This window comes from Histoplasma capsulatum (assembly GCF_000150115.1).
Source record: "Histoplasma capsulatum G186AR genomic scaffold supercont2.6, whole genome shotgun sequence".
NCBI lineage: Eukaryota > Fungi > Ascomycota > Eurotiomycetes > Onygenales > Ajellomycetaceae > Histoplasma > Histoplasma capsulatum.
The window spans coordinates 167942-185440 of NW_025544806.1; the positions used below are offsets into that span (position 1 = coordinate 167942).

The following is a 17499-nucleotide window of genomic DNA, read 5'->3' on the forward strand; positions in this document are numbered from 1 at the left end:
ACTTGAAGGCTTGGGCGGGTTCAAGAGAAGCTGGGGAAGATGGAATGATCCAAGCGCTAGTTGCTAGTTAAGGCTTACATAGCGCAAACGGCAAATAAAGGGGCACCTCGGTGTGAATCCAGGACTTCAGATGATCGTAGCACCGACAAGGGTGCTCAAGAAGCATGTGGGGCAATAATAATATTATAGCGCCTTCGGTTGTCTGTCGGGCCTTCGACTCGGGAAGCGCCACAGCAGCCAAATACCTCAACCTCATTTGGCTGTTTTGACCCCGGCGGTTCCAGTTGCCTTGAAGAAGTTCCTCGATATAAATAAGAAGCAAATGCCTTTTGCGGCTCATCGGAGACTAACGTTCAATCGAAATTATACGATGTGGTATCGGGGAATCATGAAAATCGTGGCTGGGAGCCGCCCTAGGTTTCGGTAATGCCAAGGGAGTTGAGCAGCCGCAGGAGCAACGTTAATCAAATGCCTCCGCGCCAGATCATCATTGGCTGTGACCTAGGCATTGTCTCTCGTCGAGTTGGGCTGCTGCATATCTTCATCTATTTAGTGTCCCAATGCTTGCAACGACGCCACCAGCTCACCAATAGGAAAGGGACACTCTCAAATTTTTCCCTGCAGCGCATACTTATGGTACAAGGAAGAGTCGTGTCATCCCTCCCCTTGCAAGAAGACCATCTCAATCTGGACATGGTTCTGGCTCTCAACCATGAAGGGACGCTACTGTGGAGGAGGTTGATGGCAGCTTGCAGAGGGGCGGTGTTTTGAATCGCTGATCGTTGCTCCATTACCCTGCCTAACAAAGGTGAGCTACAGCCAAGATCAAATGTGGGACGAATACGAGCTTGCCCTTCCGCAACACAGGACCTTATATATCCTCAGTTTGTTCGCAGTCGCATATTTTGTTTTTTCTCTTCTTGACCTGATGGTGAACGCAAGAACACCTACCATTATGTCAATATCTTATGAATCAATTTCCATGGACCACGATAAGCCTGAAGCGGTCTCGCCGCATTTCCATGAAATCCTTGGGGATGATGTGGAGTTAACCAGTGACACGGGCACGCGAGTTGGACACCATCTATTCCTCGATGAAGCCAGCCAGGTTAAAGAGGAGCGCAAAACCAGCGGAGAGAGCGTTTGGTGAGGAGCTGGATTCCCATCTGATGTGAGCCTGTTGGATTACGCTTTATTAACGGGTTCTTTTCCATTGCTGTAGGCGGGTGTTGAACGAGAGGCAGATTAATGTGAGTTGGGAACTTGGAATAGTTATTATGTGGAGGAAAAGAGTTTCGCTGACGTTTTTAGATGATTGCCTTTTCTGGGTAAACCCTAACTAACCCCTTTGAATACCCCGAATCACACCATATGGGCATATCAATTAACGACGAGATACGCTTTGGTCAATAGGACAATTGGAAATGGTAGCTCTCCTGTGTACATGCATGACATCGCAACTAAAGACCTAACATCTAACTACTCCAAAAGGGCTTTTTCTCGGGAGCGGCCGATCCCTTGCCTCCGCTGGACCTGGTGGTGCAGTTCTGGGCTATATCCTCATGGGCACTGTTATCTCATCAGTCGTCTCTTGTTTGGGTGAAATGACTGCATTAATGCCAGTCAATGCCCCAATTATGGAGTTTCCTCGGCGCTTCTTAGATCGTGGTGTTGGCTTTGCAGTGGGTTGGATCTACTGGTACTATTCTATCCATCTCGTACACTTCAGGGGGGAGCTAACAGAACAAACCAAGGTTCGCCTATGCTGTCCTTGCGGCTGACCAGCTAGTCGCCGTCGCAAATACTATTCGTTTTAAATATATCGATGACAATGGAACGCATCTGGAATGGGTAACTGGAGGGAGTGTTCATGCTGCGGTGTGGGTGTCTGTCGTTCTAATAACTGTAACGCTGATCAATACGTTACCCGTCAAGGTAAGCAACGATATTAACTATCTGTAAACATGCAAAGAGAACTCTGCTAATAATAAGCCACAGTACTATGGTCAACTCGAATACGTTTTCGGTTGCATAAAACTTTCTTTTCTTGTTTTGGTTATCTTAATGATGGTTATTCTGGACACAATGCAGCGTTAGTTATATAACTTGTGGGCTCTTCAACAAAATACTGACTTTTGGCCGGGAAACTAGCCTTGGACAACAGATACCATAGCACCCCCGTTGGAACTCAATGTAAGTATATCATCATCACTTGACGTGTCTAGCGGATTGAAGCTAACGACCAACCAAAGACTGGGACTCACCATACTCCTTTTTTGCGCCGAGGTATACGGTTAGGGGTCACATGAGTGGTGAAGTTCAGCGAGAGATCAGAGGTTCAGTTGGCGCGTTCCTTGGGATGTGGTACGATTTGAACTACGTATTTTGACTTGTATTTGCTAGCACATGCTAAGTGATTTGATTGTGCCTATAGGACAACCTTCACCAACATAATTTTCTCGTATGTAGGCATGGACATGGCTGCTGCCACCGCGGCAGAAAGTAAAGCTTTGTCCAATGCCGAGAGTATGAAGATGGCGTCGCGCAAGGTCTCAATCCGAGTTGTCACTTTGTACACTCTCTGCATGCTGACGGCTTCATTTCTGGTCCCATATGATCATCCATTCCTTAACGGGGGCGGCCAATCTGAGAGCTCACACTCGATCTTTTTGATCGCTGTAGTCCAAGGAGGACTCCCGGCCGCCGCCCACTTTTTCAATGCAATCTACATGTTTTCTGCGTTCGCCTCTGGGATCAACACGATGTACGTCTCTTCGAGAGTCTTGCATACTTTGGCGCTGCGCGACCAAACGGGACCAGAGTTTATCACCAGAAGGTTACGTCAGTGTCACAACGGTGTGCCATTGAGGGCAGTACTAGTGACTGGTGCATTAATGTGTCTTGGGTATTTAGGGACTGGATCTTCAGGCCAGGTTAGTAACAGCACGATGCCCGATGCTGAGATAGATAAACTTTCGCTGACCACGATTGAATGGCTTGTAGAGACTGAGCGAACTCGCGACGAATTGCACAGTGTCATGTTTGATTGTGTACACTGTCGTCTGTGCTACTTATCTCGGCTTCTTTAAAACGTACGAGCAGTTGCATTATTCATCTATTTGCTCATACGGTCGGACTAATTATATGCAGATTACATGACGTTAAGCTTTATGGGAATACATCCGAAGCTCAAGCTGCCTGTTACGATCGTAACCACCCTCAGTATCCCTATAAATCCCATGGGCAATGGCTAAAAGCTTGTTACGGCTTGGTTGCTTGTACACTTTTGGTTATATTTAACGGAGTGCCCTCTTTCCTCCAAGACCCGTTCGATATACGCGGGTTTTTTGCGTCATACATTGGAGTAAGCCCGCCCGAGTTGACTTTTACAACTATCGCAGGAGGTTTTTAGATGTGTAAAAACTAATTTTGATCCTAGGTTCCTGTATTTTTCTTGCTTATTGTAGGCTACAAATTATCTAAGCATGGACTCAACTTTTCGCAATGGGGCCCTGAAAGGTCCAACGATCTTCGCAATTGTGTTCAAGTGACGAGCGAGAAGAGGAAAGGAAAATTACAATTCCCAGACGAAGGGCTTACCAAAGGTAATATCCAGGAGTTCATCCAATGGATCTGGGTATGGACAAAGTAAAAAGCACAGTTTTTCTACTACAATCTCGACTGAATCATTACTCAATAAACAGCGAGTTCATTGAAATTTTACGGCTCGGCGCATGGGTGGATATACCAAACTTTGATTTTTTTCGCTTGCAATATCTAGGGAATGCATGTATATAATTTTTGTTTATTAACCACCTCGGAGATTTAACTATCATTGTTTATATGTGACCTGTTACTTGTATTTAATTCCGACTTGGTTGCTTTTGTTAAGCTAACCATGGTTTAGGATTCTAATCTTAACGGTTTTAACAATGGAGCCAAGTGTTTAGGCGTTGGAACAAGCCTTCCAGTTTCCCATGATCCCATAACTTTAGTCTACTTGTGGAGAACTGCTCCATCTCTACGGCAGTCTTCTGCTCGCTAGCCTAGGTAGCGACCGTCAACGATTCCTCCCAAATTCCAAGGCGCTTGACTTGAGCCGCAAACGGTGCATAGAGTGGATCTCTCGTATTTGCCAAAAAGAAAACATGGGACCACGCAGTTCTGCAGAAGAAGGGAAAAGAACTTCGTGGAGAGTGCTGGAAGTGGACGATTGCTCGACTTCAAGCGTCAATATCCCACCCAAGTCAAAATCGCTACCTGAGCCCGCCAACTGCGGCAGGGTCCTTGAATTTCTCAGAAAACGGGACAGGGGTCACTGATTAGTCCATCCGCTGCCACGGCTCAGTTGACAATTCTAACGGTCTAGGCCAGTTCGAGGATGAATCGTTTCGGCTCCCGTCCTTATTGATGAACACAAGGAGACCGGGAGGATCTCGCCATGTGAATATATGGTTGCAGTGAGACCAGCATGAACTTTCCATTGGATACGAACCAATTTGATAAAATATCGGAGGTTGGTTGGACGAAATATTCTGTTCTTGACTGTTGCCCATCTTTGTCTGCTTCCATTTTAGGGCTAAAGGAGATGTAGGTTTCATGTTACAGTTTCTCACGCATAGCGGCTTTTCTCGACTAACTTTCTCATAGTCAGGATAGTGGCGGTGAGCTCCGGGTCTAATGGATGTAGTAATCCCTGGACGATTTGGCCAGCAGTTGTTTCCCAGGTCGATTTTTCAACAGCGGGCACGCATGGATAAATGTGATGGCCTTCTGTTGGAGGAAGGCTAGGTATGAGCTAACATACAAAAGGCAATTGGGCAATCACCAAGCCCTTCACAGCCATGATTTTTCCAGGGTTGACAAAACCTGATCCCAGCTTCCCTACTCCACTTTCCTGAACCCCGTCATTTCGTTCAGCTGAGGCTTACAGAGTATGTCCCACAAGACATATGGGCTTTTTCATCGGGGGCCGCTTCGCCTGTTTTTCTCCTTCAACTACCAAGGAAGGGCTGATGTGGAATAGCTACGAGTTTGCGTCTTTACCTGTGATGCGTTTCCGCCATCTCTTGGAGAATGACGTTGCGGAGCATGGGCAGCATAAACAACCAATCGAATCGACTCAAACAGCCGTTTGACACCAGTGCAACCAATGGCCAGCCGCTTTGCGTGGTCAAGGATGCTAGGTTTGGGCCGAACGAAAGGGGGAAGGGAAACCAAAAGCCAAAAAAACTCAAAAGATAAAAATAAGTTACCAACGAATGCATCAAGGCTGATCAGCATTGTCGAGCCCCGCAGTCTGACTGGAGGAGTGTCGAAGGGCGTGAGACATGATCGTCAGTTTGATATGCAGGCGGCACAATGAATGCAGAAGATCGTTCTCAGCATTCATCCGACCAGCCTTTTTTGCGGATTACAAGTGCGTCCTTCTGATTTCAACGGAATCACAACGGATGGGAGGAAGATTAGGTTGTGAGCCGTGTTCACAGATGTAAAGAATTCGTGATATGTGCAAGCCAAGGCATTAAAGAGATTTGGGAAGTTGATTTACTGGAAATGAGGAAATCCTTGAAAAATCGGCCAACCTCGAGCTCTATATGCGGGTCCCAGAAATCCTGGCAAGGAGGGCGAATTGATCTCACCCATAAAGCATGCGACTGGACTGGTCATTTTTCTTTGTGACTTGCTATTTGGACTGGATCATAAGTTGAAATTCAAAGCATGCAGGAGAGATCAATACCATTAGCAACGAAGGATAGGTTGGTTGTGGTTTGATGCAGCTGGGGAGTGCCCATCCGATACACTTCTTTATCCTCGAGCGTTCTGGCTCATCAAGCGGTCTATTTTCAACTTCTTTTTGCTCCTGTCGGATGCTGATATTCTTCATTAACTAAACGGTCCGTTTCTCGCAAACGATCAACCCATGTAAAATATCCGTTCCCTGGAAGAGGACTGATTCCACCTCCCTCATTCCGATTTAGGAACTCGTTAGTGAGGAGAGGAAGATCATATTAGGATTTCGTTAGTTTATCTTGATACTGCGACTATTCAAAAGCGATGACTGACCACCAACACAAAATCACAAAAGACAATAATACTTGACAAGCCATTCATGTGCCGATAAAGAGGGCAAAATAAAGGGACGAGCCTGGCGAAATAAAACAACATGCAATAGATGTGAGAGTTGGTCAGTTGCGACCAAGGGAACTACAAATTACAAAGTGAAGTGATGGAGCTGTTAGAACATTCAGTTATAACTGACTACTAGGAACAGAACGAGGTTTCTAAGGAGAGATAATCAAAAACGCACGCTAGATAAAAAAGCTGTGTGTGAACTATCCAAAATGGATGGACTGGATATATGTAGGTATAACCATATTGTATTATTTTTTTTAAAAAAAAATCGACACCTGCTATCTCCTCCCAGCCGCCCCTCTTTTTCTTCTATATCCCTTCTCTTTCCCCCAAGCTTCTGCCTCCACCAATTTTCCTTCTTTTGTTTCGTGCCGTGGGAATAGGAGCTCCTTCGCCAATTACAGATATATATCCAAATACAAGTAAGTCAGGTAGAAGCACAAGTGCCTCGTGTAGAGGCATGATTAAGCGGGAGATCGGTAGAAGGGGCAAGGGGGATAAGGGACATTTGGAAGCGGGATTTGAAGAGTAGCTGATAGGGCGCGAGCGCTATATAGATGTGCGTAGTACGTGTGAGTGGGTGCTATGTAAGCTGCTGAGATATGGTTGGTTTTTAAAATAGAATTAAAGCAAACCGGGATTCCTTTTATTTTATGTGTGGATGTAGCAAACATAAATTACTGAGAAGTAAAAAGAATAAAAAGAGAAGGGGGAAAAGGGGAGAGAAAGGAGGACACAAGAGAGAAGAGGAATCTAGAAGATAGCTGATGAGATAGAACAGGGGGAGGTGAAGGAATGGAGAAAAAGGGCAAGAAAAAAGCGACCATCGTCATTATCACCATCAAGCATCATCTTCTCATATTCCGTTTTCCGTCCCCTCGCCACCCACTACTCCTCCTAAAATAATAAACAGAGATAAATAAAAAAGGGATAAAGTGAAAGAAAAGTTTTCATATTATTCTAAACGAACGAAAAGAAGCGAAAAAGAACAGGACAAAAAAAAAAAAGGCAGCGCATACAACACAGACATAAAACGAAAAACGAACAACAGAGAGAAGATCAAAAAAAAAAAAAAAAGGAGAGGGAGGGGGGGAAAAATATCCTAAAAATCACGAAGCCTCCTCAACTTCTGGCATTGGCTCATCCCCGGCCCCAGGAGACGCGGAGTCCGCATCCTTCATCTCCGTATCAGCTGCTGCAGGCGCTGCGTTCTTCTTGGCCGCCTCCTGTTCCGCGCGTTTCTTCGCAGCCGCCTCTTCTTGCGCCTTCTGGGCAGCCATGCGCTCAGCTTCGACTTTGTCCGCGTGGCGCTGAATAATGGGGCCCGCGACGAAGCGGATCTCATCCATTTTGGCGATGTAAACGGCTTTGGTGGTGTCTTCGCCGTCCTCGTAGAGCCAGTCCTGGAAGGTGGAGGAGAAGTTAGCATGTTATTGCTTTGTTCGGTTATATTTTGTATATTTTGATGTTGATTGGCAGGACCGTTAAAGAAGCCAGGGGATGGGGGAGAAAGAAATAAGAAAGCCAAACATACCTCTGTCTCATCAAGTTTTGCCTTAAGTTTCGCCTTCTCGTCCTCGTTGGCGAATTCAGAATAGACACCATCAATCTTATCCCGCAGCTCATAGATATACGACTCAAGCTCGTTTTTCTTATCCTCCGTATCCGCAACAAGCTTGTCTTCCATGAACATGGCATTCTCTTTCTCGCTTAGACGCCCCTTGGCGGCCGCGTCGAGGCCTGCAGTGCCGGACGAGATGGGGAGGTCACCCTTGCGCACCTGTTTTTTGACCTTGCGCATCTTGGGCTTAGCCTCTGCGGCCTCGCCGTTGGGCGCATCCGTATCCATGGCCTGTTTCCAGAGTTTTCTCATGTTAGAAAACACGTTTTTCTTTACGTCGGTAGTAGATTTTTGCCCATGCCATTTCGTTAAAAAACATCTTGACACGGGATAATTGGTTTTTTAGGGAGGGGGGGAGGGGCTAGTAGAGGGGGTTTGTAAAAAAGACTTACTTCGCCTTCTTTCTCTGGAATTGGTTCTTCGACTTCCACGTCTTCCACGTAATATCCAGATTCGATATTGAGGATACCATGCAGGTTGAGCCTAGCTCGCAATTTGCAGGTAGCAAAATCGCCGTCGGGGTTTGGTGTCACACCTTTGACGGAGAAACGGCCGATCCACGGGTTTGCCTTGCCAGGCAATCCCTCCGGCTTTGCATATCGCGCCTCGATATCGAACGGTTGCTTGCGATAGAAAGTGAGAATCTTGGTCGATGGCATAACGTTGCCTTTGTTGAAAACGGTCAAAGAGGTGGCCTCATCGGGGATTTCGGGGGCCTGCTCCCACGTGAACTCGATGGGATAGTTCACGATGTCGTGGACGGAGAAGTCGCGAACGCGGAATACGGGAGAGAGAGTAGCACAGCTGAAGGCACAGCCGCGGGCAACAGCTTCGTCCTGGTTGAGCGTGAAGGAGAGCGGTTTGCCAAAGAACTCGCTGATCTTCTCTTTGATGATGGGGATACGGGTGCAGCCGCCTACCATTTCGATGGAATCGATATCTTCTGGTTTTAGCTTCGCCTCGGCAAGGGCCTGCTCGAGAGGTACGGTGACACGATCCAAAAGGGGCTGGATCATTGCTTCGAGTTCTTCGCGCTTGACGAAGCTGCGGACATCGACGTCGTCCATCAAGGACTCAATGCTCATGGGTGCGGAGGCATTTGCGGAGAGGATCTTCTTTAGCTTCTCCGCAGCAGCTAGAGTCCGGGTCCACGCCTTCAGGTTAGTCCTGATATCAATCTTGAACTTTTCTTTAAATTCCTTGGCGAAATGGTCGACCAAAGCTTTATCGAAGTTACGGCCTCCAAAATGGCGGTCATATGTCGTGGCCTTGACGTTTAGTTCTCCCTTGCGGAACTCAACAATGGAGCAAGTGTAGTCGCTATGTCCGATATCAACAAAGGCAACCCGCCTGGGCTTCTCCTCAGCAGAAGGTAGGTCGAATTTCGTGATACCCCAACCGAGAGCAATAGCAGTGGAGTCATTGATGAGGCGCAGACATGTCAAACCGGCAATTTCGCTAGCATCTAGTAGACTCCGGCGCTGGGCATCCGTGAACCACGGAGGTACGCTTAACACAACGTCTGCGACGGGGAGCTTCAGTTCAGAAGCGACGGTTGTTTTAATTTTGGTCAGAAACATAGCCACTAGCTGGGTAGCAGTAAACTGTTCTTTCTTGCCCAGATAGGACACCTCAGCGCCAGCTTCACCATTGATATCGATTAAGGTGGCAGTATTATAGTCCTGCTCGACCTGGACATCGGGGTCCTTGAAAGAACGGCCAGCCAGACGTCTCAGGGTGCCGACGGTGTTCTTCAGGTTGGAGATCTCTTGTGTCTTAGCGGCCTCACCGATGTATCTACTCTTGGGGCCGAACCCAACTAGGGATCTGTATAGACGGGGATAACATGTAAGCGCATATCCTTCTATTTTAACATGTGGGTGCGTATGTTGGAGGGGGAGGATATCTATCTGATATCTCAGGTAGGGGTTCGAAGAATGATAGGGAGTTTCGAAGTGGAACTTACGGTGTAGACCGATTAGAGACTTCATTCGTGATCTAATGGTACATTCCCAGAATGAGGACACTTGGTCAGTGAGAATGAACCCAGAGTATAAAATCAAAAGTATCAGATGGATTGGGAGTGGGAGACGGGAGTTGGAGGCGGAAGGGGAAAGTAAAGCAGTAGAAACGGAGAAAGAAACAAAATATATATACGCACAATATCGATCCCCTTATTCCTAGCAACGCCGATCTTCGTCGATTGAGAACCGAAATCTATGCCAACGACACTCATGATGACAATATATGCTGCTCGCTTTATATGGTGCAGAAATGATGTGAGGTAAAGGGAAGGACTTTTTCTCTAAAAAAAAAAGTGTTCAAAAGAAATTCGTGGCGGAAGAGGACCTAGGAATTAGGAAATATCGAAAGTCGAAACTCGTTGTTTTTGCTCCTAAATCCACACTTCCTGCTTCTATCTGCGTTGTAGAGAGCGGAACAAAGAGGAGCGGACAAGGCTTTGATTGATATAATATTTTGATTTCCTCAAAAAAGAAAGAAAAACCCCTTGGCGATTTGTTCCTTGTGGGAGGGACCGTAGCGAGAAGGGAAGGACGGGTGGAAGCGTTGATTTCTCTTGAAAACAAGGAGGGGCAGGGCTTCTGTTGTTGTCTTTTGGGCCTTTTCTCCTATTTTCTCCCCTTCTTTAGGTTTTAGTTCAATGGAGATTTTCAAGCGGCTTCTCGGCGTTTTATTTTATTTTATTTTTCTTCCTTTTCTTCTTGTTTATTTTAGGGGGGAAAGTATTCTGGATTTCCCGTTCCGTGCGGAAAGAGCTGGAATATTCGGGCACGTCTGCGAAGTGGAGATCGGTATTAGTGAGACTCCTAGCTGAAGAAAGGGAAGACGGGACCGCTGTACCTCTTCTTTGCAGAGAAATCTGACCAGCAACGATTGACCGATTGCTTGATTGTTGTAGGCAGATAGGATAGTTGGGTTGTGGTTGTATTTTTTTTTTTTTTTTAGAGGCGGATCAAGTGGGATGATGAAGCTAGATAAGGTTGTTCTGGCAGCCTGAGGTAGCGCTACCTGTGTCACCACAAAGCTTGACTGCACGCCCAGCTATCGATATCTACTTATATACGGAAACAACACATTTAGAATAAGAAATAAATCAAAAAAATTTCAATAAACTCAATGCTACTGCAATCGCCCTTAAATCGCCTGTGTCATTTTTCCTCCGCGATTGAAAATTGTGCATATAGGTAGAGCAAACCACTGCCCCTCCTGGCGGAGGCCCGATGTACCGGTACCTGGGCTGCTGTTGGAGTTTTGTCGTCACATTCCGCTTGGCATCACGTGGGCGAACCTTCCAGCACCATCCAGCGCTTCTGGCAGCTTCGATCCTTTTTTTCTCCTTTCCAACTCAAATCAATTGCCCAACAGACGCGCCATCACGCCCAGCGTGGCCGACAGTCGGGCAACAGTCGGGCAAAAAGCGGACTCGCATACCTACCATATCGCCAAATCCCATTTGTGATGAGGTGGAAGAAGTGGATTTAATCAGCATGGATTACAACCAACCCAATTGGAGGAAATGGATATGTTGAAGAGTTGAAAATAGCCACTGTCCAATGAATCTATAACCAATGATCTAGGTAGAACTATCGCTCCAATACGCCCTGCTTACAGCACTACCAGTTATTACAAGCAAAAACAAGTGAATGGTGGAGTCAGGGACAAAAAATAGAAAGGAAAGACAAAGCAGAGCAATCAAATGAAACAACCAATGCAACCTCCCAATATGAACCTGCCTCATGAATCTCAAACTATATCCCCCGGATCCCGCGACCTTTTCACTAGCCGCGATCGTTTCCGCTTCTTCTTCGTTCCAGAAGCCTCAGCGTGTTCTGTCCCTTCATCCTGCTTCTCATCTTGATGATGGTTTTTTTCAGATGAAGGTGAAGTTGAAGGCGATGCATCCGCTACACCGTCCTCAGCGGCTCGGACTGGACTGTTCCTCCCCAGCGGACTCCGCCCCGCCCGCATCCGCGTCGGCTCAAATATCCCCGTATCCGGCGGGATCAGACTCCCACTCCCTCCATTGTTCATCCCATCATAGGTGAGTACGCCTACTGCGGAGTTAGATAGCTTTCCAGACCGTGTAGAGGAGCACGCAGGGCTCTTCCCCCTGGAAATAGATCGCCCTCGGCTCTCAGATCTGGAGTCCCCGCCCAACATCGAGTCGCGGCCATCTTCGAGATCCCCTATCTCTACACCAACGCTAGAGCATACCCTTGACTGGCGTGCAAGCTGCACTTTCCTCTGGTCCTCTTCTCCCATAATACTCTCCACTGTGCGTGGTAGGTGGATCATGGAATTAGATCCGTTTGTCCAGTCTGAGTCAAAGGATGCTCGAGGGTGTAACGGTAGAGGAGCGACAGCTGGGTTCCGCTGCGGGAAGTCTGGAAAGGTCATCGTAGACGTGTTGTCATTCTCGGTGTAATAGTATCCGTTTGGTTGTAGATCCGGTGCTGCGAACCGACCTTCTACCACTTCCGCTGGATGGATGGGAACGGACGACTTTCCTTCGGCCAGCACCCGGAAAGTATCCACATTAATATTAAGTTCGTCACCTGTTTCTTTCGCCTTGACGACAGCTTGTTCCGGTGTAGTGTTTTCATCCGCTGCAGCTGCGTCAGCCCTGGGCCCGCCCCATGTCCGCTGACCAGCTGTAAAAATCCCATAGACCATATAGAGCCAGTTAAAGAATGGATTCAGAATGAACATTAAAGGGTAAAGCCACGCCTTGTAGCGTCGAAGCTTTGCGCCAAAATAGAGCATGAGAAGGTAATTTAAACCCAGCGACACTGCAATAAACCCCACAGGCAAGTTTTCTACTTTGTTAGATGTAGTCATAACCGATATGACCATGATGAAAAATAGTAACGCGGTAGTACGGATGGTATTTTGCATAAAGCGTACAAGACATAACATGGGATATCGATACCACAAACGAATATCGGTAAGCATGCACACCTCATTCGTGATAAATCCGAGGAACCATCGTCTTCGCTGCTTTAGCAGACTTCGGAAGGTTTGGACAGCCTCCGTTTTACAAAACGCGCTGGTACACATCTGAATTTGGTATCGCTCCTTTGCACCAATCATGAAAAGATGAGTGAGCCAACGGTCTTCACCAAGATGGCATTTGCCGAAGTCAAACAGGTCCTCGCACTGCTCTGCCTTGTCTGCGAAATAGTACTTAGCCATCTTGCGGAAAGCTGAAAATCGAAGGATCGTAAGCGCTCCTGGGAGGCAGGTGACCGATCCGCATCCAGATTCGACAGACCGCTCGAATAGCTGTCCATGTATATACTCCATATCCTGAAGTAGGGTAATCAAGGTGTTCTTCTCAGTGGTTGAAGTAATGACGCCAGTCATGGCCAGCATATTGCGTTTGCTTCCGGGTTTCAATTCCATGTCGTACATAAAATTTTGGAGACAAACCCGATCAAGAATGCAATCCGAATCAATAAATAACACGAATAGGTTGTCATTTCTCTGGAGGTATTTTTCGTAAATCTTGTCGATCAGTTTGAACGTCTGTTTTTGGCAATGCCTTTTCCCACCATGCTTGAACCGCGATATTGTGATCCTAGCACCTTTGTATGAGACATCAATGCTTTCCGGATAACTTTTGAGGGTAATTGGCACCCCGAGATGGGCAGCAACTGTCAGGTACGACTCATCGACTTGACCTCCGTCGTAGGATAGGAAAACATGGATGCATGATGGTGGATAGTCGCAGTCAACTACGGAGTTGACGGCTTTTATTAATACGTCAGGTGCTTCTTTGTACACAGGCATCACAATGACAGTCTTAGGAGCAGTACGCTCATCAAGAACCTCCTTGATTCGCTTTGTCCGTCCGACCGAGTTTGTAACTAATCTGTAGATGCAGAACAGCCATGGGATGATGAGGAGAATGGCGAAAGTCCAGAATGCAAACCATTGCAAAAAGGACACGACATGGATCGGAAAATGCCTTGTGATATTTGGCGGGAGGGGGAGGGTAACCACCATGACGGGAAGAAATGCGCCTCTATGAAGAGCTACGATCAGCAGGAAGGTGGACAACTGGGAAGTGAGAATGCATTCGGGAATACGTACCGAAATGCCGTGAACATCACCATCATGATCACCGCAAGAACTTTGATGCTCCAATGATCTGCCTTCACAAACACTTTTCCTAGACAATATAAAAAAGCAGCTAGCCATAGCAACCACTCAAGGAAAGCTGCAAAGATGACGGGCCCCAATATGGAAACATAGACGATCTTCAATATAGAATATTAAGTGTTAGCAACAAGGATATTTTCACCGCGGCGGGTTAAAACAAAAAAAGGACTTACATCCTTTATTGCCCATGGAGGTATGTCCTCATCGTCGTGGCCCGCCATATTTGAGCAGGTACTTGAAACTTCCAATATCGAGGCAGCGTCAAAGAGAGAAGAGGAGGTATATCGTTGATAGACTCAAATAGGAGATGAATTCAGGATCGCACCGAAAACGAAAACGAACATACGCTACTGATCGGTCAAGTTGATCAAGCTAATGCAGATTGCCACTCAGTACCCCGGTCATTTCAGACATTGGCGTGGGAGAGAGATATGTACTCTGTAGCCGCAGTGGAGATGCTGCCGTTGCCTGCAGGAAGCCGGAATCTGCCCAGCCTAACACCATAGATATAGTGTTGAAGAGGTCAACAAATGGATAGCCTATGATATATTTCATGTATGATTTAAGCTATAAGGCCGCAACAGGACATGATTTGTGTCCCTCTTGCAAATGGTTGGCCAAGTTGCTGCTCCTGGGCCAGTTAGAATGTGAATGGCGAGCGAGTGACAACAAAGAGATCAGCAGCAGGGAATGGGATATAAGACTGCGTTTTATCCAGTTACAACAACACACACCAACATATACACACACCATCTCACACGGGGTCTGCCGAAGCATACCACACAAAGAACATGATGTCAATAAATATAGCAATGTCTTGGTGGTTGATGTTGATGCCGGAAGTCTGCGGCAAACAGAACGAAAGAACTGAGCTTGGCGGGTTGGAACAGAGAAAACAGCAGGAGCAGCCAGCCAGAACGCGACATTCCGACGCGGCGTTTCGAGCACTGCTGCAGCCGGTCAGTGGAATCATCCTCGCGGCTCCAGGGAAGAATCCGCCGTACAGCAGCACGCCGCCGGGATTGCTGCCGAAAGAAAACGGCGATATAGAACCAGCATGGGCTACTAGTTTTAGGCTCAGGAAAGTAACCAAGTGGTTAGGGGAGGGATTTGTTTGCGGGATTATAGTCAAAGAGAATAAGCATGGCCACCAACATATAGTTCGAGGCCTCCGCCACCAAAGAAACCTTGGAGTAATGGACCGTCATTGTCATTGTGATCGTCTCCATACCATTGAAAATAAACACCACAAACAATTAGCTGCTTGGATGTCGAACAGAAGCTCGGACCGGAACAACAACGTCCCGTTGGCCCTTGCTAGCTGCTATAAACTTCGGACCAGCAGAAAAAAGGACTCTCCGTCCACCTACTATCTCCTTTGACAACGCAGTTATCTAATGTTTGTACGGTCTCTTTCGGCGGAGTATAGCCTTCCTCACATATATATTTAGTTCCAGATTAATTGATCAGGAACACGATCTGTCTTCATATCTTGTGCAGTTACTCCTCCCCCGCCATTCCTCCTGTGCGGTCGAATTTTCCCCGCCCTTGTACCTATAGATTCGTCTGTTCCTCTCGGTCAATTGGAAACAAAGAAATTCTCTAACGTCGCACATTTTAGCCCTTGCAATATCAGATGATTTAAGTCTGCTACTAGAACTCCCGTCTACTTTGCTGTCTGAGAAAGCAGAGCAAGCAGCCTCTCCTCGGCACCAGCAGGGTTGGGACAGTTTGCCTCCATTTGTCCATTGTTGTCTCTCTCCTTTGAATCCTGCGTTTTGTTTTGTTAATAGATTGAGTCGTCACACAAAATGGCTGAGGAACGGAATCAAGTCGCCATTCCCCCGGAAGCAAATCCCAACGTACAGGCTGAGGACGATTTGAAGCAGGTGGCAGAGCTCAAGGCCCAAGCACCAATGAAAGAGGAGGGGCAACCTGTTACTCAAGAGCCCGGTGGGGAGAAATATGCAAACCCGGATACTAATGGCAAGCTTTCAGAAGGACAAGAAGGTGGTGTGGCGGATGAAGATATGGAAGCCAAGGAGGAAGCTAGAATTATTGCGGCTGCCGCAAAGCTGGGTCAAGATGCTGAATCAAAGAGTGAATCAAAGAGTGACTCTAAGGATGGTGAGCTAAAGGACACAAACAGTGACCAAAGGCAATCGTCACGAGGTGGCCGTGGTGCCAATCGCCCGCGCGTAAACTATCGTGACAACATCAAATCAGATGTCTCGACGCTGAAAGAGACGAGCGACCCAGACGAGATCCGTAAACAGGTCCGCTTCCCCCACATGCCTGGTGTGATCGTGTTTTTCAAAAAGTACATATCCCATATGTTTCTAACTTCTGGACTTCCTCACAGGTCGAATTCTACTTCTCTGATTCGAATCTTCTCATGGACAAATTCCTCCTCTCCAAAGTGGGCGGCAGCGAAAATCGCCCCGTCGAACTGTCCCTCCTGCACTCATTCAAGCGTATGAGTCGTTTCCAGCCATTCAGCGCCGTTGTCGATGCGCTCAAGGACTCAAAAACTCTCGAGTTGACCGACGACGATACCTGCGTCAGACGAAAGGTGGCCCTGCCGGAAACCGTCAAGGAATCGCTGGATCCTACTGTGGTCAAGGTTTTCGAAGATAAAGCGATGCACCGTAGCATCTACGCGAAGGGATTTGGTCCCGAGGAACCGAGCACGCAATTCGACATTGAGGCCTTTTTCACACCATACGGCCCCACCAATGCAATTCGCCTGAGACGTACAGCCGAGAAGATTTTCAAGGGAAGCGTATTTGTTGAATTTGACAGCGAGGAGACGCAAAAGGCTTTTCTGGCCCTCGAACCCAAGCCAAAGTGGAAGGGTACCACGGAACTCCTGATCAAGAGCAAGAAGGATTATTGCGACGGGAAGATTAAGGATATTGAAGCTGGTCGACTGCGGCCCAATACCGGCCGGGGCAGAGGTGCTCATAGAGGGCGAGGCCGTGGGGCCTCGAACCACCACGATCGTCGTGGGGATGATAATAAGAAGAATTTTAGGGGTAGTCGAGGTGGACGTGGCCAGAGAGGAGGTAGAGGTGGTCGTCAAGAGGCTCAAAAGGATTCTCGGTATGTATACATTATATTGACACACATCTCTCCCATTCTCAGCTCCCATATTCAGGAATCCTATACTCCATGGTTGGTCGGCCATAGCTAACCCTTCTCTCTCCCCTTCTTCCCTTTCTGTTCTCGTAGTGGTGTCCCCGTCATCCAGGTGCCAGCAGTGACGGATAACCCGGCAGCTAAGGCAGGCCAGAAGCGTTCGCGGGAAGACGACGGCGATTCTGCTGCTGCTACCACTGCCAATGGCAACGGCCATTCATCTGCTTCCAATGGAACCAGCGCTGCCAGCGCTGATGTCGGAGCTCCCCCAGCCAAAAAGGTCGATGTTAAAGAGTCATGATAATTGTATCTTACCATATATTCTTCTTCGTCTTTGCCTTTCCAGCTGAGCCCATTGAACGGGTTAAAGGAAATTTCCAATGGCAATGGTTTGTTCATAGTATTCAAGGGAGGGAATTTCA

The 17499-nt window shown here is 47.4% G+C and overlaps 7 protein-coding genes across 7 annotated transcripts; 4 read left to right on the forward strand and 3 right to left on the reverse strand.

Annotated features, from left to right (window-relative positions):
• Nucleotides 1-426: 426 nt before the first annotated feature.
• Nucleotides 427-1332, forward strand: HCBG_04752 (uncharacterized protein; the record flags this gene model as incomplete). Its single annotated transcript, XM_045431801.1, has 4 exons — nucleotides 427-737; nucleotides 820-1146; nucleotides 1223-1250; nucleotides 1312-1332. 4 exons carry the CDS (start codon nucleotides 427-429, stop codon nucleotides 1330-1332), a joined length of 687 nt encoding a protein of 228 aa, XP_045287013.1.
• An 87-nt stretch (nucleotides 1333-1419) lies between these two features.
• On the forward strand, nucleotides 1420-3848 carry HCBG_04753 (proline-specific permease; the record flags this gene model as incomplete). Its single annotated transcript, XM_045431802.1, has 9 exons — nucleotides 1420-1699; nucleotides 1755-1935; nucleotides 1999-2092; nucleotides 2152-2193; nucleotides 2253-2364; nucleotides 2435-2933; nucleotides 3004-3092; nucleotides 3151-3364; nucleotides 3440-3848. 9 exons carry the CDS (start codon nucleotides 1563-1565, stop codon nucleotides 3650-3652), a joined length of 1581 nt encoding a protein of 526 aa, XP_045287014.1.
• Nucleotides 3849-4322: 474 nt separating this feature from the next.
• HCBG_04754 (uncharacterized protein) lies at nucleotides 4323-5670 on the reverse strand (the record flags this gene model as incomplete). The annotated part of the gene is made up of 4 exons (XM_045431803.1): nucleotides 4323-4696; nucleotides 4804-4897; nucleotides 5047-5303; nucleotides 5586-5670. The coding sequence occupies 4 exons, from the start codon at nucleotides 5668-5670 to the stop codon at nucleotides 4323-4325; spliced, it is 810 nt and encodes a 269-aa protein (XP_045287015.1).
• A 1574-nt stretch (nucleotides 5671-7244) lies between these two features.
• On the reverse strand, nucleotides 7245-10707 carry HCBG_04755 (hsp88-like protein; the record flags this gene model as incomplete). The annotated part of the gene is made up of 6 exons (XM_045431804.1): nucleotides 7245-7538; nucleotides 7868-8026; nucleotides 8149-9583; nucleotides 9723-9754; nucleotides 9918-10552; nucleotides 10619-10707. The coding sequence occupies 5 exons, from the start codon at nucleotides 9990-9992 to the stop codon at nucleotides 7245-7247; spliced, it is 1995 nt and encodes a 664-aa protein (XP_045287016.1).
• An 814-nt stretch (nucleotides 10708-11521) lies between these two features.
• Nucleotides 11522-14160, reverse strand: HCBG_04756 (chitin synthase; the record flags this gene model as incomplete). The annotated part of the gene is made up of 3 exons (XM_045431805.1): nucleotides 11522-13649; nucleotides 13871-14037; nucleotides 14113-14160. The coding sequence occupies 3 exons, from the start codon at nucleotides 14158-14160 to the stop codon at nucleotides 11522-11524; spliced, it is 2343 nt and encodes a 780-aa protein (XP_045287017.1).
• A 612-nt stretch (nucleotides 14161-14772) lies between these two features.
• HCBG_04757 (uncharacterized protein) lies at nucleotides 14773-15321 on the forward strand (the record flags this gene model as incomplete). The annotated part of the gene is made up of 1 exon (XM_045431806.1): nucleotides 14773-15321. One exon carries the CDS (start codon nucleotides 14773-14775, stop codon nucleotides 15319-15321), a length of 549 nt encoding a protein of 182 aa, XP_045287018.1.
• A 242-nt stretch (nucleotides 15322-15563) lies between these two features.
• Nucleotides 15564-17378, forward strand: HCBG_04758 (RNA-binding La domain-containing protein; the record flags this gene model as incomplete). Its single annotated transcript, XM_045431807.1, has 4 exons — nucleotides 15564-16215; nucleotides 16302-17041; nucleotides 17084-17117; nucleotides 17223-17378. The coding sequence occupies 4 exons, from the start codon at nucleotides 15751-15753 to the stop codon at nucleotides 17376-17378; spliced, it is 1395 nt and encodes a 464-aa protein (XP_045287019.1).
• Between the last annotated feature and the right edge of the window lie 121 nt (nucleotides 17379-17499).